At 37.5% G+C, this 24,063-nt stretch overlaps 3 protein-coding genes across 4 annotated transcripts in view; 1 reads left to right on the top strand and 2 right to left on the bottom strand.

The window, feature by feature from the left end:
- LOC142334575 (NSFL1 cofactor p47-like) overlaps positions 1-24,063 on the bottom strand; it is a 300,271-nt gene that overhangs the window by 224,803 nt on the left and 51,405 nt on the right. The gene's annotated exons all lie outside the window — the stretch shown is intronic.
- LOC142334538 (uncharacterized) overlaps positions 1-24,063 on the bottom strand; it is a 239,738-nt gene that overhangs the window by 164,270 nt on the left and 51,405 nt on the right. The window lies entirely within an intron of this gene.
- On the top strand, positions 11,340-23,152 carry LOC142334516 (uncharacterized). The gene is made up of 5 exons (XM_075382618.1): positions 11,340-11,871; positions 13,650-13,890; positions 16,684-16,849; positions 20,246-20,442; positions 22,387-23,152. Exons 1-5 carry the CDS (start codon positions 11,514-11,516, stop codon positions 23,072-23,074), a joined length of 1,650 nt encoding a protein of 549 aa, XP_075238733.1. The 5' UTR covers positions 11,340-11,513; the 3' UTR covers positions 23,075-23,152.

Here is a 24,063-nt window from a genome sequence, read left to right as displayed (position 1 = left end):
GGTAGGTCATGTGCTGCGGATTTACGCTTACATGGTCGAGCTAACGAGGCACTGGTCTTCTAGTTTGTGGCGCAACTAGTTGTATCTCAGCCTTCAAACACCAAAGCAATGAGTACAATCAACCATGGCCCCGAGTCCCGGGTAAGGGGTGCTAAAAATCTCCCGAGGAACCAACTCAGAATTGCAACTTTAAACGTCAGAACACTGACCCAAGCCGGATCTCTAGAGGCTGTGAAAATGGATCTGGCGCGATACAAGTTGGATATTCTGGGAGTGCAGGAGACGAGATTGCAGGAGCAAGAAATTGATCTCGGAGACCACAAGCTCTACCTGTCTGACTCGTGGTTGTCTGGTGTAAAGTCGAGACAAGGAGGAGTGGGCGTTGCTGTAAAGAAGTCATTGATAAACAGCATCGTAGAACAAGTGGCTCTAAGTGAACGTATTTGCTACGTCAAGTTCGTGGCTCAGAGGAGAGCCAATCTAGCTGTTGTTGTCTGCTACGCACCTACGAATGAAGCTAGTCTCCAAGAGAAGGATTTGTTTTGGAGTCAACTTTCAGACCTAGTTTCCAGTTTCAAACATAGGGAGCGTATTTGTGTCATCGGTGACCTCAATGCAGAGCCTGGACACCAGTTGAATGACACCATGAGCTGCAGAGGCCCGTTTGGAATGGGTGAAGAAAATGAAAACTCTGAAAAGTTGTTATCATTTTGCACTTCACACAAATTGCTCGTAGGTGGTACATGGTTCCAGCATCGACAAGTGCATCGGTACACCTTCAACCCTCCCGATCCGAGTTGTCGAAAAATGATGCTGGATCACATTCTGTTTGCAGAGAGATACAGAGGATGTCTGACGAATGTGAGGTCCAGAAGAGGGAAAACCACAATTACCGATCACGAACTGGTCATTGCGGAAGTATCTATGAAACTTTTGTCTAAAAAGTCATGCTTCACGCCCAGAATCAGTTTTGCAAAGCTGCAAGATGAAACAACGCGTGACTTATTCACGCAGGAGATCAAGTTACATCTTGATAAGAGCGGCGATTTCGAGAATACAGAGCAGTCTTGGGACAATTTTCGAAAAGCCCTGAACCAAGCAGCAGTGAAATGCCTCCTTCCGGACAAGCGAGTGAACAAACCTTGGATTTCTCCAGATTCTCTGGAACTTATCCGGAAACGAGCCGATCTACAGTTAAAGAAACACAGCAGCGCGGAGGCGCTGTTAGAGTTCACAAACTGCTGTAAGGAAGTCAGAAAAGCTCTACGTGCAGACAAACGGGCATGGCTTGAACGCAAAGGCCAAGAAGTGCAGAGCTTTGCGGACAGAGGCAACTTAAAGGAGGTTTTGGGGCATCACAGCAGATTTGCCGAAACTGGAGGCCCCAGTTGACCAAATTAGTTTCAAGCACTGGCGTCAACTTACGGACGAAAGAGGAACGACTTGAACGCTGGACGGAACTTTTTAGTCAACTCCTGAATCCCTCAACATTCAGTTGCAGTACGAGATTGGATCCCGAAGAAGCAGCTGAAAGCTTGCCGATTGAACTGAGCCCAATTCGATTTGAAGAAGTGCTTGAAGCTGTCCGCAGGTTGAAGAATGGCAAGGCAAGTGGACCCGATAACATTTCCTGTGAGATGTTGAAAGCACACAAGGGTATTGTCGAGTGGCTCTGGGACATCATAGATAAATGTTGGTCGACGGAAGTTCTGCCCAATGACTGGAAGGTAGCAGAAATTGTCCCATTATACAAGAGTAAAGGAAAGAGGTCAGAGTGTTCGAGCCACCGAGGGATCTCTCTATTGTCAGTACCAGGCAAAGTGTTGGCTTCCGTTACTCTCAATCGATGCAAAGATTCAGTGGATCGCGTCTTAAGGGAAGAGCAGTGCGGCTTCAGAAAAAGCAGAGGATGCGCCGATCAACTCTTTGCCCTGCGTCAAATAATAGAGAAATCAGTGGCGTTTCAATTGGATATTAGCTTTTGTTTCATAGACTTTCGAGCGGCATTCGATTCTGTCGATCGTGAGCAGATGTACCAGATAATGAAACACTATGGTCTGCCGCAAAAAGTGATAAACATCATAAGAAACAGCTATGATGGATTCAAATGTCGAGTCAAAGCCGAAGGTGAGAAGGGACGCTTATTTGATGTCAGAACAGGCGTTAGGCAGGGTGATGTGTGGTCCCCAATCCTATTCGGCCTTGTCATCAACTACATTTTAGCTAACTCGGTGCATGGAGGATTAGACATTGGGAGATTGGTGGCTGACTTAGATTTTGCTGATGATGTTGCTCTCGTGGGGGTCTCAGACAGTGAGGTGCAAGAAAACCTACATCGAATCGAGGCCCTAGCGGAAGCCGCTGGTCTGAAGATTAATGTGGCCAAAACAAAGAATATGGGCGTAAAATGCGACAGCCCAAATGTTGTTGCAGTGCCTAGTATCCAACAGAACGTGGAGATACTCACTGGAACACATAAAGGCAAACTAGGACTCTTGGCAGAGACATCTAGCCAGTCACGACTAACCATCGGCACGGAGGTGCTGCTGGGAACGAAAAAGAAAGCGGGCTGGTTCGAAACACAAGATGGCCGGAAGCTCAGATTGAAAAGCTTAGCGGAGGCTAAGCCAGCGTTGGTAGCTTCACAACAACAATCTGCAGTAGCGGATTTAGAGTCGCTAGAAAATGAGAGTGGGTCAGCGGTGGCTGATCAAGAGTCTTTAAGATGTCAGAACTGTCAGCGGCAATTCAGTACAGTTACCGGACGCAAAGTGCACCAAACAAGATTCTGCAAAGCCGGTTTGTCAAAGAATGTCGTCGACAAGTCAAAGTTCGAGCAACTAGAGGCGAGCCTCACCTGTGACAAGTGTGAAAGGAAGTTCAAAACAGTCAATGGCCGAAAAATTCACCAATCGAGATACTGTGGCAAACCTAAAGCAGCTGCCACACGCGTGTTTTCCTGCAAAGTACAAGATGTTATCGGAAACGAGTTTGAAAACATAGAAGCGTTCAAGTATCTCGGATCATATGTCAGCCTCAAGCAAGGAGACCTCCAGGAAGTCAATTGCAAACTTGCAGAAGGTAGACAACGGTTTGCTAACTTCCAAAATCTCTGGAAGAGCAAGCAGCTCAGCGTGCACCTCAAGTGCAATTTGTACAAAGCACTCGTTTTATCAGCCGTGCTGTACAGCTCAGAGACTTGGACTCTTTCGAAATTAATGGAGAGAAAACTTGAGAGTTTCCACTGTGGTTGTCTTCGGAGAATTCTACGTGTGTCATATCTGGAGAAAGCAACGAACGATGAAATTATGTCAAGATCGCGAATGCCCCAACTATCCACGATGATCATGCTCAAACGGATAAAATGGTACGGTCACATCCAGAGAATGGAACCAGGAAGATTAGCCCGCAGTGCCTTCGATTGGGACCCGCCCGATCAATACGCCCATGCCAGACGCGCTCCTGGGGGGCAACGGAAAACGTGGATGAGTCAAATCGAAGGAGACTGTGTACGAAACAAAGTATCGTTCACCAGATTGCAGGAGAAAGCAGCAACCGGGTCAAAGAATGCCTTCAACAATTTCGTCGTACAGCACTTCACAGAATAACCAAACAAATAACTCTTCTTGTTTTGTTTGTATTTGTATTTGTATTTGTATTTGTTGCCAACCGTGCCTTTATTTCATATTTGGAATTAAAGTGTTGAAACAGTAGTAGTAGTAGTAGTAGTAGTAGTAGTAGTAGTAGTAGTAGTAGTAGTAGTAGTAGTAGTAGTAGTAGTAGTAGTAGTAGTAGTAGTAGTAGTAGTCGTAGTAGTAGTAGTAGTAGTAGTAGTAGTAGTAGTAGTAGTAGTAGTAGTAGTAGTAGTAGTAGTAGTATTAGTAGTATCAGTAGTAGTTGTAGTAGTAGTAGTAGTAGTAGTGGTGGTAGTAGTAGTAGTAGTAGTAGTAGTAGTAGTAGTAGTAGTAGTAGTAGTAGTAGTAGTAGCAGTAGTAGTAGTAGTAGTAAAAAACTCAATTGACCTTTCGGGAAGTACAAAGGAGTATATAAAACCAAATGATATGAAACAAAAAGTGTATAGGATTAGCTTTTCAACGACAGAGATTACAGTAGCATTTTATGAAGAATGTATGTGACACAGTAGAATTGAAGTTTGATATAGATGGCTTTAGGAAGTTTTGGAGTGCATTTTTGTAAGATGTAAAGTGCATATCAAAAAAAAACGTTTCGTCGCAGAAACTTGTTTGCTGCGCGTGTTGATCTCACGTAGAAATTGCATCACTGTTGATTTTTTGAGTAGCTGGAACCTGGAATAGGCAACGAGCTTGAGTGCAAGTCTGTTGTTGGGAGAATGACAATTTGTGATGTATGTCTATTTGATTGTGTTGGATTTTCCACAGGAGTATGAGATCTAATTTGATGAGCTGGAAACAAAATTGATCTTAGAGAGGATATTGATGCATTCTAGGCATGATCCCATATAATATAACCGAAAGCAAGAGACTTTGATAAGGCATCTTTTTTCTATGTGCATGAGTGGAAAAAGAAATATGCCTTTTTAGAAAGTAGAATATTTTGTTGCATTTCGCTAGCTTATCCTGAATATGAGTATTCCAATACAGACTTGTGCAAACATGCAGGCCCAGGTCTTGAACGGGGTCTACAGTTGGTAAGACCACTTCACACAAAATTAATTCATCTGATAAAAAAAATTGAATGGCAGAATCTCGCATTTTGCGGGATGAAATTTAAGACCATTTGATAAGCTCCATGAGTTATACTGTCCAGATCATCTTGAATAAGTTCAGGAGAAGTGACGGTGAAAATCTCTAAGTCGTCAGCAAATAAAAATTATGAGCCAGGGAATATGTTGAGAGGAAAGTCATTCATAAAAAGAATGAAAAAGTGGGGGCCGCTTACACTCCCCTTGGGAACACCAGAAGTAACAGGAATGCTGTTTGAATATGTTTGATTAATTTTGACACAATGCTTCCAATTGGAAAGGTAAGAAAAAAATAGTGTGAGAAAATTCAGATCGAGCCTAACATTTGCTAATTTGTTAAGAAGAACATCATGAGGAATGGTATCGAAAGCCTTCTGTATATCAAAATATATGGCAAGGCATGGTATGTTCTGATCACGAGCCGTGTAAAAAAGATCCAGATACTCGATGAGTTGGCTAACCGTACTGCATTTTGAAATGAAACCAAGTTGACCACGAACAATGAGAGGCCGAACGGGAGGCCAATTAGTAATGAGAGGCCAATTGGGAAAAGATAATCAAAAATTGCACGCTCGAGGACTAGTGACAGCACTGGTAAATTGTTGATTGGCCGGTAATTGGATATAAGTGCTGTAGATCCGGATTTATTAAGTAGAGTAACTATGAACGTTTTCTAAATAGTTCGCCATTTCTGGTTTTTCAAGATCCAGTAGAATAGTTCTGCAACGAGAGGAGCTAGCTGAGAGGCACAATCTCGGGCAATGAAGAACGGGAACAAATCATTGCCCATTAAATTGGAATCTGCAAATCATGCCGAATATTTTTCAATACACAAGACTGATATATTTACATTATCCAATAAAGCAATTTCTGCCTCCACGGAGATAGGTAGAGCTGTGATTGGGCTTTCGAGATAAGCAGAATCAAAATACGTGTTAAATCTTTCCGCTTTTTCCAAATCAGTACAGAGGACTGATTTTTCATTTCGCAAGGCTGTTGGAATCGATGACGAGAATCCGAAATTTCGCAATAACTTAGAGCAGTTTCGTGTGTCGTGTAGGTTAAACTGATTAATAAACACTTTATCAAGATTAATGGATTCAGAGACAGCCCTACTTAGCTCCAGTTGCTTGAGAGAGAGCTCCAAGGACCGTTTATGGAATAGTTTTTGAAAATTTGTGGACTTCTGATGCAGAAGATGGATTGTATGCCACGGTGGACTTCTGATTGAGTTGTTGACTTCTGAATCAGAAGATGGATTGTGTGCCACGGTGAAATTTTGACTGCCAGCGCAATGTGAAGCTTACATTTTTACTGGCTCACAACCAAAGCGAAGGGCAATGCCATCACGAAACTCGCTTTTTGTTAGACCAAATTGATATCACTTCAATGGCATAACACTTAACCAGCTTCATGCTCCTTTTTCATTTTTCCTAGCTAAGTCAAGTGAGCGAACCCCGCTCTTAATTGTCTTTTTTTGATATCAAGCTTTTTCCTTTTTTTTCTTTCGGTCAATTAACTTTTTGCCAATCAATTTAGTGTTTTGGTATATGCTTCGCCAGTCTGGAATGCAAATTTTACTATGCTTCGAAAACTTGAGTTATTTCAAAAGCGGTGCTTTTTTGGGTATTCGGGAAAACTAAGTCTTACGAATTTCAATTGAAGAAGAATCGGGTTTTAACCATCAGCTTACTCATTGAATATCGGACATTATGCCTTCTATTGGACCTTTTAGACTTAAAGTATACTTGCGATCTGCCGCGTTTTATATCTTTCCCGGAGCCCACCAGAAGTAATCGCAAGCGATATTGGAACCCCCTCACATGGACATCGCATCGTTCAAACAGCCACCCTGATTCGTTTTTTTGTGCAGTCAGATCATATAATTACCTCTACCGACATAATATCATTGAGCCCGGCTCAGTTGGAATGAAGAAAAAGATCAAAAAATTTCTAATAAACAAGACGTTCAATATTAATTCTAGGTGCTCTTACTTTATCTGTTGCACATGTTCAAGCTGTAAAGATTTAGTGAGTTTATGCTAACTTTTACCATTATTGGTACTCCGGTATAGGAGAGTTAAGTCTTTTCTCTCTCTCTCTCCCTCCCGCAATCAATTTAGTGTAAGGCATAATTGCAATTAATTGAAAAACCAATCAATGTTCCCATTTCCCTGCAATAGATCGAAATTGAAAGTATGGACAAACGGTCGAAATTTTAATTATTCCTGCTTGCAGCGGCCAATCAGTACTCAGAGAGTGCTCTCAAATTCTACAGCGTATGAAATGTTCGGTGGTTATATATTTGGTTTTGATAGATTCGTAGCAAGTCTTAATAATAATCACAGCCATAAAAAGTCCCTAATATAGCAGTTGTGTTTTTCAGAGCTAGTAGTAGTAGTAGTAGTAGAAGTAGTAGTAGTAGTAGTAGTAGTAGTAGTAGTAGTAGTAGTAGTAGTAGTAGTAGTAGTAGTAGTAAAAAACTCAATTGACCTTTCGGGAAGTACAAAGGAGTATATAAAACCAAATGATATGAAACAAAAAGTGTATAGGATCAGTTTTTCAACGACAGAGGTTACAGTAGCATTTTATGAAGAATGTATGTGACACAGTAGAATTGAAGTTTGATATAGATGGCTTTAGGAAGTTTTGAAGTGCATTTTTGTAAGATGTAAAGTGCATATCAAAAAAAATGTTTCGTCGCAGAAACTTGTTTGCTGCGCGTGTTGATCTCACGTAGAAATTGCATCACTGTTGAATTTTTGAGTAGCTGGAACCTGGAATAGGCAACGAGCTTGAGTGCAAGTCTGTTGTTGGGAGAATGACAATTTGTGATGTATGTCTATTTGATTGTGTTGGATTTTCCACAGGAGTATGAGATCTATTTTGATGAGCTGGAAACAAAATTGATCTTAGAGAGGATATTGATGCATTCTAGGCATGATACCCATATAATATAACCGAAAGCAAGAGACTTTGATAAGGCATCTTTTTTCTATGTGCAGGAGCGGAAAAAGAAATATGCCTTTTTAGAAAGTAGAATATTTTGTTGCATTTCGCTAGCTTATCCTGAATATGAGTATTCCAATACAGATTTGTGCAAACATGCAGAGCCAGGTCTTGAACGGGGTATACAGTTGGTAAGACCACTTCACCCAAAATTAATTCATCTGATAAAAAAAATTGAATGGCAGAATCTCGCATTTTGCGGGATGAAATTTATGACCATTTGATAAGCTCCATGAGTTATACTGTCCAGATCATCTTGAATAAGTTCAGGAGAAGTGACGGTAAAAATCTCTAAGTCGTCAGCAAATAAAAATTATGAGCCAGGGAGTATGTTGAGAGGAAAGTCATTCATAAAAAGAATGAAAAAGTGGGGGCCGAGTACACTTCCCTTGGGAACACCAGAAGTAACAGGAATGCTGTTTGAATATGTTCGATTAATTTTGACACAATGCTTCCAATTGGAAAGGTAAGAATAAAATAGTGTGAGAAAATTCAGATCGAGCCTAACATTTGCTAATTTGTTAAGAAGAACATCATGAGGAATGGTATCGAAAGCCTTCTGTATATCAAAATATATGGCAAGGCATGGTATGTTCTGATCACGAGCCGTGTAAAAAAGATCCAGATACTCGATGAGTTGGCTAACCGTACTGCATTTTGAAATGAAACCAAGTTGACCACGAACAATGAGAGGCCGAACGGGAGGCCAATTAGTAATGAGAGGCCAATTGGGAAAAGATAATCAAAAATTGCACGCTCGAGGACTAGTGACAGCACTGGTAAATTGTTGATTGGCCGGTAATTGGATATAAGTGCTGTAGATCCGGATTTATGAAGTAATGTAACTATGAACGTTTTCCAAATAGTTGGCCATTTCTGGTTTTTCAAAATCCAGTAGAATAGTTCTGCAACGAGAGGAGCTAGCTGAGAGGCACAATCTCGGGCAATGAAGAACGGGAACAAATCATTGCCCATTAAATTGGAATCTGCAAATGATGCCGAATATTTTTCAATACACAAGACTGATATATTTACATTATCTAATAAAGCAATTTCTGCCTCCACGGAGATAGGTAGAGCTGTGATTGGGCTTTCGAGATAAGCAGAACCAAAATACGTGTTAAATCCTTGCGCTTTTTCCAAATCAGTACAGAGGACTGATTTTTCATGTCGCAAGGCTGTTGGAATCGATGACGAGAATCCGAAATTTCGCAATAATTTAGAGCAGTTTCGTGTGTCGTGTAGGTTAAACTGATTAATAAACACTTTATCCAAATTAATGGATTCGGAGACAGCCCTACTCAGCTCCAGTTGCTTGAGAGAGAGCTCCAAGGACCGTTTATGGAATAGTTTTCGAAAATTTGTGGACTTCTGATGCAGAAGATGGATTGTATGCCACGGTGGACTTCTGATTGAGTTGTTTGTTGACTTCTGAATCAGAAGATGGATTGTATGCCACGGTGAAATTTTGACTGCCAGCGCAAAGTGATGCTTTTATTTTTACTGGCTCACAACCAAAGTGAAGGGCAATGCCATCACGAAACTCGCTTTTTGTTAGATCAAATTGATATCACTTCAATGGCATAACACTTAACCAGCTTCATGCTCCTTTTTCATTTTTCCTAGCTAAGTCAAGTGAGCGAACCCCGCTCTTAATTGTCTTTTTTTGATATTCAGCTTTCTCCTTTTTTTTCTTTCGGTCAATTAACTTTTTACCAATCAATTTAGTGTATTTTTTGGGTATTCGGGAAAACTAAGTCTTACGAATTTCAATTGAAGAAGAATCGGGTTTTAACCATCAGCTTACTCATTGAATATCGGACATTATGCCTTCTATTGGACCTTTTAGACTTAAAGTATACTTGCGATCTGCCGCGTTTTATATCTTTCCAGGAGCCCACCAGAAGTAATCGCAAGCGATATTGGAACCCCCTCACATGGACATCGCATCGTTCAAACAGCCACCCTGATTCGTTTTTTTGTGCAGTCAGATCATATAATTACCTCTACCGACATAATATCATTGAGCCCGGCTCAGTTGGAATGAAGAAAAAGATCAAAAAATTTCTAATAAACAAGACGTTCAATATTAATTCTAGGTGCTCTTACTTTATCTGTTGCACATGTTCAAGCTGTAAAGATTTAGTGAGTTTATGCTAACTTTTACCATTATTGGTACTCCGGTATAGGAGAGTTAAGTCTTTTCTCTCTCTCTCTCCCTCCCGCAATCAATTTAGTGTAAGGCATAATTGCAATTAATTGAAAAACCAATCAATGTTCCCATTTCCCTGCAATAGATCGAAATTGAAAGTATGGACAAACGGTCGAAATTTTAATTATTCCTGCTTGCAGCGGCCAATCAGTACTCAGAGAGTGCTCTCAAATTCTACAGCGTATGAAATGTTCGGTGGTTATATATTTGGTTTTGATAGATTCGTAGCAAGTCTTAATAATAATCACAGCCATAAAATGTCCCTAATATAGCAGTTGTGTTTTTCAGAGCTAATGACAACTTGCGTTCTTCCTAAAGCATCAGAAATTATTCGCCTGGAGCGGTTGTCGCTGCTGGCATTTCTGTATATTCCTCTTGGTTTGATATTTCTAATTATTCGCTTGGTCCTGGCCATAGAAATAGCAATTCTATGGCTGTTCCTTCCAGATTGCTGGATCAAAACCGCGATAATGCGGTTTTTATTTATAGCCATGGGACTCTACGTTAAATTCAATAAAAGTGATTTAAAATTGTGCCCCCGAATTCTCATCGGTCAAAAAGTTTCTGTATTTGACTATTTGGCAACAAAGTTGATGACGAATGTCGAGTTCGTCGATGTTGAAACCAAACATACAACAATTCCTCCCGGTCAGTGTCATGTTTTCATGAAAGGCCACATTTCATCGAAAATTAAAGAGCTAGAATCTATCCCTAAATATTTATTCATCCAACCACAAAGCTACATCTCAAGTCAACAGTCTGCTATTTGTCCGTTTAATTCAAATAGTTTGGAAGGAATAATGCAGGCACAGCTGTTAAGCTTCGAACTGTCTCGTCCGATTGATGTAGCCTTTGCAACGGGCACAAACACCAGCTATTGGGACTTGATTTGGGCAATGTTCTCCCCTATTACAATTATTGAAGTAATTCACCTTGGAACTATAGAGCGCGAAACTTTGACCTCGAATGAAAGTTTTGCTCGAATAATTCAAGAAAAGTTTGCTGAAAAAACTAAGCTGCCTGTTATGCAGCATTCTGAAGAGGAGTTGAAATCAATATTACTTAAAGAGATGTCAAAGAGTATCGACTTGTCTATTATTAATGAGAAATCAAATGAGTTCTACTCAAAGTTATCATCATCTGATCGGTTTTCTATTAGAGCGGAGAAGGTCAATCAAATGATTCAAGAAGAACGCGTGAAATACCTCAGTCGTAAAGACAAAGTCACCCAATAACAGATCTAGTTTGAATTTTATGGTTGCGAGAAATATTACCAGTTGTAATGTGTAAACAGATTTAGATATATTAGTGCAATGTTGCAAATAGAGATTCTTTGATCTTGCATCGTTTTTGTATGTCGACGTCTTTTATGACTTGACAAGAGCACGCAAACTTGCCCCTAATTAGTATCACACTACTGTCCATTTTCAGATAATTTTGACCTTATTTAAGAAACATAAGATGAAGGCAAAGCCAATTGTGACCAGCAGATGCCAGGAGTTAATCTAACAGCTCGTATGAACACATCCAACGTATCTTAAAGTTTTGGTCCAAATTTTATCATCTGCAATGAGTCCGCTATGCGACGATAGTGCCCCGCTGGAGAAGGAACGCCAGATATCTCCGTCGTTATCAGCATTTATTGACTATCAACTTATAGAAAATACGGTATTTAACTTCCAGGAATTTCCAAACGGAGATTCAGAGCTCCATTCTGAAGACTTTCTAGATCTCAGCGTGCAAGATGTTATCGAGAAACAAAAATGGACAAGCAGTACATTCCAGGACAGAAATATGGCGCATATGCTGATGTGTGAAGTTGCATTGAGCACAATCGAGACATCACGTTTTGATGAGTTTTTCGGACTACAGGAGGAACTTTCGGAAACCTCGGATCCAGAGATTTGTGAGACCATTCTAGTCAATGGTTAGTGTGTGTCTCAAAGTCGCAGAGTAATTTAATGTTATCAGTTTTCTTGCCCACCGTTGACTATGAAATGTAGTCTAAATTGTGCCCTAAAAGTTGAAATTTTAGCGACTAACGTTAATCGATAAAGCGATTGCTAATAATATAAATGAACAGCCATTGCGACAGTCTTTGTCATTCCAGCTTTTTGCAGTGACTTTTTTAAAATTAAAATGTGATGAGGTTTTGGTTAAGTTTATTCGAGACAATTTATTAATAGCCGCCCTCATCTTCTGAGCCGGCTATTATAGCGCTCCTATTTTTTACGACTCGAAGAGGAGTATTGGAGAAATCCTTTCTTTTAATCAATTTTATTGAGTGATTTTTGAAGCGGGAAATGAAACGCGTGAAAAAATTTGGAGTGATTTTGGTGCTGAACAAAAGTAAAGAGCGGAGCGAAAAGAGAGTGGTTTTTGTTCATACCGCTGTTTTTGAGAGAGCGAGAAATTGATAAGTGAAAAAATTTTCTCTTAGCGAGCGAAATTTTTTTGTTCACGTGCGGCTTTTAAAAGCAGTTTTTTGCAACTTTTGATGGCTATGAGGTTTGATTATGATATTGTATTAGTTTTAGGCTTGTTTTGATAGGAATTGAAGGTTTCAAATCGTTAATTTGAGTTTAATGCTAATTAGGTTTTTGATCAGTTTTGCTTTTTTTAGACGAAATTTAATGATTTTTGCCTGTTTTTTTTTGTTTTAATGCTCTAAATGGGATTTGAATAGAAGCTTGTTACTTAAGGAATACTCAGATAGCTATTGACTAAAGTTTTTTTGGTATAAATCTTTGGTATAAATTGAGAAATTTTAAACAATTTTTCTTATTTTTTTTTTTTGCAGGTTTTCTTTATTTTTTTAAATCTTAGACAAGTTTCTTAGCCTATTATGACTTGCCCATTGTTTTGCGAGCTTTTCATTGCTCTAATTGCAAAGGAACTTTAATCGGCTTTATGTATCCCTGTACTATTAAAAAACTCAAAGTTTTTCTAGTTTTTTTTGTTCAATTTGAGTGCCGTATCTTTTCTTCCTTAAATTTTTTATGGCATTTGTGGAAGTTCAGGGTTCACAGTAGTTGTTCTAGTGGTTTAGTAATAAGTATGGGAAATTTTCTACTTCGAGTCGTTTCCGGAATTCTTCCGGCTATGTTTTTTTTCTTTCGTCGAACAAAAAAAATGTTTCGCTTTACCTCATTTTGCCGCTTTTTCAACATTTTGCGTGAAATCTTTTTGACTTCTCTAGGCTAGTTTCTCTCTCCTCTCATTCTGCTAAAAGTGATTTTTGAACATCAGTTGCTCAGCAAAGCAATTCAAAATGAACAGAGTCAGTATAAAAATTGAAGTCAGAAATAGAAACGGGATAAACCCATAAAGCCCAATTTTAGATGCCCGCTATTTGAACGTCGTTGCTATAAGTATTAGTTACCTCTCTCTAATGCTTATTGGTATTGATAGTAGCCCCTGTAGCCTCTCTCTAAGAAACAGAAGTATGTTCAACTACGAAATGCCATCAAAATAAATCTGACTTAAAAAATATTTTTATAAAAAAATCTTTTTTTTTTCAATATCTATTCTTTCAATCCCAATCATGCTTATTGAAATCAACGGCGGCTATTTTCCGGCAATCTGCCGGGTATGTTTTTAATGATAGATTTGAAAGAAACTGCTTTATATAGAGATAGGGCTGGGAGAACGCTGGATCTGTAATTTTTCAGGGAGTTTTTTGAGGGCGCGGTTTTTTTTTTCCAGGGAGGACAAAACCTGCATCTACAAGTTTTGACTCTTGTCCGAGTAGTAGTGGAGATAACAAATCCGTGCAATCTGACTCCCATAATCAGGCGAAAGAGGAACACCTGAGTGAAACGTTCAACCATGTTGTAGAAGATCACCTATCAGTGGACGACAGTGTCGCTACAAAGTCAAGGTCCTCAAACGAGACACCAACTCCCAATCGTTCGAGAGTTGGCGCTTTCTGTTTTTCAGAGAGCAGGTTAGTTGCTCAATAATACGACTCAATAGTTGCTCAATAAGGTTAGTTGCTCTTTAAAACGACGAGCAATCGAAGTCAAACTTTGATCGTAGGTCCAATCAAACTGCACTGTTTTAGTTGATCAGAAAAGTTTTTTTTAGTTAAAGACCAAAAGCGTTGTATATTTTAGAGTATCAGCCAAAAAAGATGCAAAAATTACTTGGACCTTTGATCAAAGTTTACCTTCCAATGCTATTTATTGCAGATGACATTTTCGAACGTAACATTGGATGGATTTTTGCCATGTATTACTTTTTCATAGCCGCAAAGGTATAGCTGGGGCTATAAATAGACTTCTCTGGATTTTTTTAAAATTCAAAGGATTAGAAATATACTGGGGTGCTGTTTTTTACGATCTGTTCGCACATTTTCATGATATTTGAAGTCGAAACTCGAAATGGACCGAAAAGGCCTATTGGTTTTCCTGCGTTGAATTTTTCACTCTGATTAAACTAGACTGAGAAAACCCGCCTTTGAGCAAAAATTTGCTTTCTCGCTAGTGGTTTTAATTCTCTCATTCGGCAATTTGACATGGTTTATTTTTTCAGTTTTTTTGATCGGATTTTTTGAAGTTGTTTTTCCAATCCATTCTAGGCCTAGTTTTTTTTTGTTTAGTCAATGAAGGTTTTTTTAGTTGTAGGCCAGGACTTGTCCTGCTGTTTTTTACATTTCAAAAAATTTGAATTGTATTGGGGCGCTGTCTTTTTTTAAGATCTGTTCACACATTTTCATGATTTTTTAAGTAAAATTGGAGTAGTGATTTTGGTCACGCCGAAACAGGAAGTGGAGCTAAAGAGCGAATGGTTTTGTGGCGTGAAATTTTTTTTGCTCTAAATTTAAAGTAGAGTGAAAAAACGCTGTTTGAACAAAAATTTGCTTTCTCTCTAGTTGTTTTTTGTTCGTATACGGCATTTTCACTCTGATTTTTACTGTTTTTTCGGTTTTTTGGATCGATTTTTTTTCTAAAGCGTTTTCACTATCCATTGATAGTTCATTCTAGGCCTAGTTTTTTGTTTGAACCAAATTTCCCTTTTGTTCTAGTGGTTTTTTGTTCGGATGCGGCATTTTTACATTGTTTTTTTAAAAATTTTTTTGATCTGTTTTTTTTTTTTGGAAATGGGTTTTCCAAATCACCCATAGTCCGTTCTAGGTCTAGTTTCTTGTTTAGTCAATGAAATTTCTTTGAATTTTATTCAGGACTTGTCCTGTTATGTTTTTTAGTTCGTTATTTTTCGTTCACGTTTTTCGTTTTACTTAAATTACGGCTTCCAATTTTGATTTCTGACTTACCTCACTCGCTTTTTCAACTGAATAGTTTTTAATTTCTTCCACGCATTGAATTACGCTGTGTAGTGAAAACAGTCAAAATCAAAAGAGGAAAATATAAAGAAACCGGATAAATTGCGTTCAAGGTCAACTTGCAGAATCAAAATAAACTGGATTATCCAATGGAGCCCTGCCACTAAGACAATTCAGACTTAGTGTATTAAGGCATCAGATTTCCTTAGCGTAAATTGCTATTTGGTTTTATTATTGAGCTCATTGTCCTGCAAGTTAGAGGATGATTTTTTATGCATCGAATGAGACGGCGAACCAAATTGAAACACTTTTTGTCACTTCGATCTCATCGTCGGTCAGTGGGGTCAACGGTGGTTTTTTCCAGAAATTCGTCGACTGTTTTTTGTTTTATCTTTTTCGTTATTGGCTGCAAGTAAGGGCATTCAGTTTGTGTATCCTTGTCGTTGAGACAAAACAAAGATGTGCTACAACCTCTGGTTCTGTCCCCGCAATTACCAAAAGTGCAGTTGCTGCCGCAACTTTTGAGCGTCTTCTGCATAATTTGTGCCTATCGTATTTGAAAAAATTTGTCCAGCATTCTATATAATAGTCGTCCAGACTCAAAGCTTTTTTCACTTGTTCATTTTGGGGTCATGTGTGTCGTTTCACTGTATAGATTCCTTCACTGTATGTCACTGAAACAAAATTCTTATAGAATTATTGGTTTCTTGATTTGCATGGCGTGATCTATTTCGCGGCTATTGTCAGGTACCAGGTCGGCAATCATATTGATTAATATACTTACTAGATTTCTTTTTATCTGCGTGCGGTTTTTGTTTCGAACGAGTTTTTCTTTACTTCATTTCTGTATTTCACGCATGACTTTTTTAGATCTGCTTGACCTCAATTGTAGATGAATACTTTTGCGCATTAAATGGCCTCAAAATAGTCAATGAAAGCTTCAGCTTAAAAGTGAGCCTTATGTATTAATAATCAAATGGAGCAAAAGTTCATGACTTTGGCGTTTTTTAAATCATTTTTGAATTCGCCTCTCTGCAATTTAGGATGATTAGATTGATTAAAAGTCTCGATTCAAATCGGAATCTTCAATGCTGTTTCTTTCGATCCTCTCTTGTCAGTGTTTTTTTTCAATTTTGCTGTAAACCTGTTTAACATAGTACTCCCCGCTAAGTAATTAAATTATATCAATTAAGTAGCCAATAAGAACTTTATTTTCAAGGCTCATTTAAAGAGGATTTTGACGTGGCAATGTTGAGTTCTGATACTATTATTTTATAAAGTCTAGTATCAGTTGTTTTCCGACAATTTGTAGATTTCGTTGTGCTATTTTTAATGCGCAAGACATGAAATCACACGGAGCAAGTTTCACCTGTCACATTGTTTTAGCTCGAATTGTTTAACAGCATTATTGAGAAGCATCGACTCCTACGAAAGGCAGGGTGTTTTGGTTTTTAGGTCATCGCATTCGTCAAACCATAGGGCACCAGTGTCGAAAGAAGTGATGTTGGTCTATCCGCATATTTGCCCATCTGAGTTAACTCTTGGAGCTCTTAAATGTGTAGACGACTCATCACTTGGCACTACTCTTCGAGATCTCAATATCATTTTCAGACAAAACGAGGTAACTATATTTACGGTTAATTTAATAATAGAAAGTAACAAGAGGGGCTCGCTTGATTCGGTGCGCAGGCACTGAAAGTTCCAACACCCGCATTAACATATAAAAAAGCGTATATATAGTGACGGAAAATTACACGCATTCACCAACTTTTTCTCCAAATTGTGACGAAGACAGAATGTGAAGCAAGTGTTGAAAACAAGAGAATTTTGTCTCAATAAAAGAACAAAGACCACAAATTCAGACATAAACCCTTTTATCGCGAGTCTTTAAGAAATCACAAAGTAAAAGAACAATTTTTGTGGTTAGACTGTACAATGAATGGCATTGATTTGATTGGAATAATAGTAGTTGCATTAGGATCCATCCCTCAAATCAAAACAGTAGCAAAGAAGGAAATTTTAAAACGAACGAAAAAAATATTGTATTTTTGTCGTTAATATCTTTGAAGCCAATTCCTTCTTCGAAACAATGAATTGGAAATTCTGTGAGCCAACTGAGATCCGCTTTTAACATTTTTTTTAAAAAAAAAGTTTGCCAATTCCCTGAAAACAAACTTCGCTCAGAAAAAAACCGAATTGGCAATTTTGTGAGCTAGCGAAAAATATTTATTCACCCTTAACATCAAAACAGACAAAAACAAAAGATATTTTAATTTAAATGGAAAAAAATTATAAAGACATTTACTTTGCAAATATATTGAATTTTTGTCATTAGTCTTTAAAAACGATTACTTCGAAACTTCCAGTTTTTGTCTATTTGTTCCTGCAAGAGTTTTTCTTCGGGTCTTGGGTCATTACCAGTACAAATACTTTCTTTGCCAAAGTAGTTAAGTGTGTGGCAAGTCTATCAATTTGGTCGGCAACTGATTTGATACTTTCGTGAGATGGCTCAACTCCGTTATAGAGGTTGTTTCCATCAATAAAATTAACAATCAAATCAAACTTATCTTTGGGAGGCAGAAAATTGTAGAGATCTTTGACGTGAGCCCCATGGAGAGAGAATACTGAAATTTCCACAAGTCAGCTCTTTCGCTTGTGAGTCAGCCTTGTAGAGGTTGTCTTGTAGGTGTGAAATCTCATCAATATTTCTCGAGTCCTGGCTGGGACCATAGATTATCATCATTTCAAACATGAAAACACACTTTAATAAATTTATCAAATGTCGTAAGCTCAAATTTTACTGCTCAAGTTTAGTCAAGTTTTACTAATCGACAGTGCATAGCTCTATTGATAATCTTTCCTCTTTTACAAAAATTGTTTTTATCGTTACCACTGTGAAATATTAATGGCACTGGTATAGAGAGGGAAGCACTGGATGATGAGATATAGCTCATAAGACGACCTGTCCTGTTGTTGATAAAAATCCTCGACAAGTTTTCCTAAATTTTTTCAATGTTGCTTGGTTGTTTTGCTGATGTGGATGCTCAACATTTTTGGACAGATTGCTGGTTCTTTCGAGATTTGCTCATTTGTTTTAGTTTTCATGTGCGATATGACTGCACTCACTGATAAAGATGAACGGTCAAAATGCAATTTTGTGTGGCAAACTGCCTGTCAACTACATCCAACTGGTTTTTTATATTCATAATATCTAGAGAAGAAAATTCAGAAAAATTGAGAGGTCTATGTTTGGAGAAAATCAAGATTGAACCTTTACAGTGTTGCCTGAGAAGCTCTAGATTAAGACACACACAAAATCTGTTCAACTTGATCAGCATCCTTTCCAATAAAGTTTCTGTTGAACTGATTGAGGTATTAAGTTGAACAATTTCAACGTGCGTATCAAAATAGCTCTTTTCGTGCAGATTTGTGAGTTTTTCTAAATGTAGTCCTTTTAACTTCTAACTATGCGTCGATTGTTATAAAAGCTAATACAGCCAAAAATTAAAAAAAAATCATTTCATCATATGAAATTGCATTTTGAGAATTTATTTTGCAAATGATTATATCCGAATTTGTTTATTGCACATAGTTTGAAGAAGTGGTAATCAGAATTTCGATCAGCCAAACTTATTTAGCGGCATTTTGTTCGTACGCAATTCAAATGAGTGAAAAGAGTACCAAAATTGTTTTTTATAGCTGCGAAGCTGTAAGCTGAGCGAAGCTATATTGCGGTGCTCTTGGTTTTTTACAATTCAAAGAATTTGAATTGTATTGGGGCGCTGTCTTTTTTTTTAAGATCTGTTCACACATTTTCATGATTTTTGAAGTCAAATTGGAGTAGTGATTTTGGTCACGCCGAAACAGGAAATGGAGCGAAAAAGCTAGTGGTTTTGCGGCGTGAATTTTTTTCGCTCTAATTTTAAAGTAGAGTGCGAAAGTGGTGTTTGAACAAAAATTCGGTTTCTCGGTAGTGGTTTTTTGTTCACATGCGGCAATTTCACTCTGATTTTTACTGTTTTTTCGATTTTTTGGATCGGATTTTTTTCTTAATGGTTTTCCCAATCCATTCACAGCTCATTTTAGGCCTAGTTTTTTTGTTTGAATTAAATTTTCATTACTCGCTAGTGGTTTTTTGTTCACATGCGGCATATTGACATTGATTTTTTTGTTTTTTTCTTATTTTTTGATCTGATTTTTTTTGAAATGGTTTTCTCAATTCACTCATAGTCCATTTTAGGTCTAGTTTTTCTGTTTCGTCAATGAAAATTCTTTGAATTGTACGTCAGGACTTGTCCTGCTATGTTTTTTTTGTTTCGTCGTCTGACACTCTTTTTTCGTTATACATTTGTTCACACAGCAAAGCTGAAAAAGTCAAATTTTCTGAATGACTTCTTCCTCTCACTAACGGCATTTGCGCGCGTGACGTCATTTCTCATTCGCTTTAGCAAAAGTTTTTAGGTTATTTGCGTGATTAGATTTTGATCATACGTGACTTACCTCACTCAATAAAATGACTTTTGCACTTTAAAGCTTAAGTTTAATTTGAATTTGTTTAAGGTCAAAGGAACTCATTTGTGCAGTAAAGCTCCCTAATAAGAGGCTTCTGCGGAATGAATTTTAGCAAGCTTCATTAATTTATCGCTGAATGTTTTTTACCTAGTTTTTTTGAGCGGCGTCGATTTTTTTTTCAATTTAGATCTGTATCTGTTTCTATCTCTATTATATGGCACGCAGGTCTTTTCTTTCGCAGCTATTCCGGCAGTCTGCCGGCTATGTTTGTAATTTTTAATTCATTGCAGTGATGTAAATATGCGCATAACATCATTTTAAGCACCTTCTTAAATTTATGCACCTACTCCTCTGTCTATGCCAGGTAAAGTAATATCGAGCCCCACTTTTTGTTCGATGTCCTTTTTCCGAAGTTTGTTATTTAGCTTTCTCGGATGTTATTTCTAACGACTGTCGAAAGTAGAACGTACGAATTATATATTTAAGGACAATAAATAAATTTCAGCAAACTCTCGAGGATATCAAAGACAGGATCAGTTGGAATCCAATTGTGGGAAATGAGAGAGTGGTGGAGGTGTGTGATAAACCCTCGAATGCATTCAAGTTTATCAAGGACAAGCAAGGCTTCAGGTGTGCATTCTGTGGACTCAAAACAGATGGCATTCGATTTGTCGCATTCCAATTCTGCTTTTATTACGGAAGGTAAAAATTGCAATATAATATTATGCTCAAGTTGAACAATAATATGTAATCAGCCAAAGCGATGGCCATAATTCATTGATAACAAAACCAATTTTATTTGAAATTTTTTATTGATAATTTGAAAAAAATGAATATAAGATGGCCACGAGTTTTTTTTTCGTATCTCGTTGAAGGAACCGCCGGGGAGCTTTTTGCAATTCGGCTGTCTATAACTGAAGCAAGAGTATTTTAAAGATATTTGCTGCGGAGATATCTAAATTTTATTTTGTATTGTTGAATAGCAAACCTTTTAGGCGTTCTTTTGTGTGTGAAATCAGAATATGGTTTATTTTGGCATAAGAAGCAAGTTTCCAGTTCGCGATTCGTGCTTTCGTTCTTAAATTGAACTGGAAGCTTTCAAATCATTCTAGATGACGGCCTGTTAATAAGAGATTGAAATAACTAGATTGGCGTGATCTCGAAAGCAAAGATAAGTTTAAGCTTTTTTTGATAGTTTAGATTTCTAGTTAACTAAATTTTTATAGCCCACCAGGTTATTAGGCATAAGAATTGTGCTACATAGAAATTCATTTGTATAACACAAAAGAGAAAAGACTATAATTTTCTGAGTTTGCATTCGGATGTGAAAAGTTTAAAAAATTGTCACCTCGCATTGGTCTGAAATGAGAATTTTTATTCGTATCATTGTTTAATAGCCACCTCAGCTTCTCAGCAGGCTATTATAGCGCCCCTATATTTTTTACAATTCAAAGAGTTTGAATTGTATGGGGGCGCTGTCTTTTTTTACGACCTGAAGAGGAGTATTGGAGAAGTCCCATTTTTAAATTTTATTGGAGTGAATTTTGAAGCAGGAAATGAAACACGTGAAAAAAAATTGGAGTGATTTTGTTGCTGAAAAAAAATGAAGATTGGAGCGAAAAGAGAGTGGTTTTTTTGTTCATAGCGCTGTTTTCTAGAGAACGAGAAATTGAGGCGTGAAAAAAAAAATCTGTAAGCGAGCAAAATTTTTTGTTCACATGCGGCATTTTAAAGCAGGTTTTTTTTCATTTTTTTTTTTGGTTGAGGAGTGGTTATAATTTTGTTTTGATTTTAGGCTGGTTTTGGTAGTGGTTTGAAGGTTTCTGGAAGTTCATATGAATTTTATGCTAATTCGGAGGTTTTCAATGTATTTTGCTGATTTTTGGGCTAATTTTAGCGATTTTTTGACGATTGTTTAGTTTTACTGCTTCAAGTGGGTATTGAAAAGACCCATGTTACTTGAGCAATTTTAAGATAACAATTGGTTACAATTTTGTGGATATGAAACATTTTTTGTTGAGAAATCTGACAAAAAAAATGACAAAAATTGGAACTATTTTTCTTAATTTTTGCATTTTTCGTTTTTTTTGTTCTGTAGACAAGTTTTAGCCTATTATGACTTGCCTATTGTTTTCCGAGCATCTGGATACCCTATTGGCTGAAATCAATTTTTCTTTTGATTTATGTGCTTTTGTAATAAAAAAATTATTAACTTTTTCCAGTTTTTTTAGTCCAAAATGTTTGTAAGAGGTTATTTTTTCTCGATTTGGCTTCAAGTATTTTTTAAAAAATTCTCAAGAGTGGTTTTAGTGAGTACTAGTTGTTTTTATGAAGTAATTTTTGAAAAGATTGTTATTTCGGGGTCCCAATTTATGATAAAATTTGATCGGATTTTTAATCATGCTTTTGATTTGATTTTCTTGTTTTTACTTTTGTTTTACTGTTTTGTTTCAAGTGGAGGCAGTTTTGTTTGATGAGTAGTTGGTACAAAAATCATTTTTCACAAGTTTTTTTCTCTTCTTTCAATCCAAATCTTGTTTATGGGAATCAACGGCGGCTATTTTCCGGCAATCTGCCGGGTATATTTCATTTTTTATTTCAACTTTGATGTTACTACGTCAATTTTCTATTCGCTGTTCTGTCTAGATATGGCTGTAACACTTGTGTGACGGGCAAATCGAACATTATTCCAGCCAGAATCATATTCCAGTGGGATTTCCGCACATTCCCAGTGTCAAACATGGCCAAAGAGTTCATTGAGAAGACAGAGTTCAAGCCAATATACAACCCTAGAGTTCTCTGTCCACGATTTCTTGAGTCAGGCAAAATGGGCTGCATGTCTAAAATCGAAGAACTCAGGTTGAAGATATCACACGTTATGGAATGCATCGACGCCTGCTCAGAACATGATGCGGTCAAATATAAAGCGAAAATCAGATCTCATTTTCACAGAACAAGAACTCACTTATTCCACGCTACTGGAAATTACTCGTTGCAGGATTTTGTGGAGATTTCATCTACTCGAGTTGATAATATGGAGCATTATTTGAAGCAAATTCTAGCCCAGACCAAATACCACTGTGAAAGGTGTGAGGCACAGTGTAGAAGGAAATATCGACCGTGTCTTCTGTGCAAAGATGCGAGTTTAGTGTATCCTTGGAACATTGACTATGTTGTTTCTTGTGAAAATTGTCAGCATTTACTTCACAAAAAGTGCGCTGATAATAGAAAGTCAGGAGTTACGTGTCCGAAATGCAAAACGAGTTTTGTGACGTCCAAAATTTCGAATCGCCTCACTGGAATTACCTCAAACTCTCCCAATTCCGTTTGTTGATTAAGTATCCATTCACATTTCCTTTCAGTTCGATGTATATCTTTACCTGTAAAGTTTTAATTCTAGTTTTTAGCTTTAGTTTTTTTTACGATTCTTAGAAAGTTCTCATGAATGAAATGCTGACGTTACGCGAGAGTAAATTCAAACAAGTGTTAATGTGGTAACTCATCCTGCGATTAGCTTAATTTTCCTGGAGAGTATTTTTCTGGGAATCGATTCCGTGTCGCAATTGGGTTTTTTCGCCCTTGCAAAAGGAATTTCTAAAGATCGTTCTTAATCTTCTTAAAACGAATTTCTTAAGATCGTTCTTAATCTGAACACGTGAACAAAAATTTTGAAAACCCTCGATGATTAAGCGTCTATTTTTCAATAGACAATTTGCCAAATTTTCAGGCTTTGGTTGATAATTATGAATTGTCGGAAATTTTCATCCAGAAGGTAGGTTATTTATAATCTTCTTTAATAAATTAGTGGATTTTAGTGTTAGGATTATTATGTAGCCTCGGCAATAGTCGTGCCTGTTAATTGTTTGGTACAGAAGAGAAACAGACACATTGATACAGTGCTTACTACGGTATCAGATACTGGAACTTCACAAAATTTTGACTATTGTAATTTATTGATTCAGCTCAAACAGCTAAGCTATTACATGAGTACTGATGGTTTCACGCAGTTCATCGTTTTCAGACTTTTTCTAGGATCCCTCCTTACTTTAATATTGTCACGTAATTCAACGCCTGATTTTTAATTGCAAGCATTAACAAAGCACTTTAATGTGTGCTATAATTTTCAGGCAATTAAATCTCCAAGGCGACGAGTTCAATTTTATTATACAGCTTACTAGTGTTATTCTGCCTTTATCTGATTTGATCATTTGAAGTTCGACGAGATAGTGACATGAGCGAATTTACACCCTTGATGTCTGAGATTTTACGTGCTGTCGAAATGTGATAATGACAGATTGTTGGTGCATTTGACGTCCATCTTGC

The sequence above is a fragment of the Convolutriloba macropyga genome, chromosome 1 (genome assembly GCF_964194025.1).
Source record: "Convolutriloba macropyga chromosome 1, txConMacr16.3, whole genome shotgun sequence".
NCBI lineage: Eukaryota > Metazoa > Xenacoelomorpha > Acoela > Convolutidae > Convolutriloba > Convolutriloba macropyga.
Note: the sequence above shows the minus strand (reverse complement) of the source record. Positions and strands in the feature narration are given on the sequence as shown.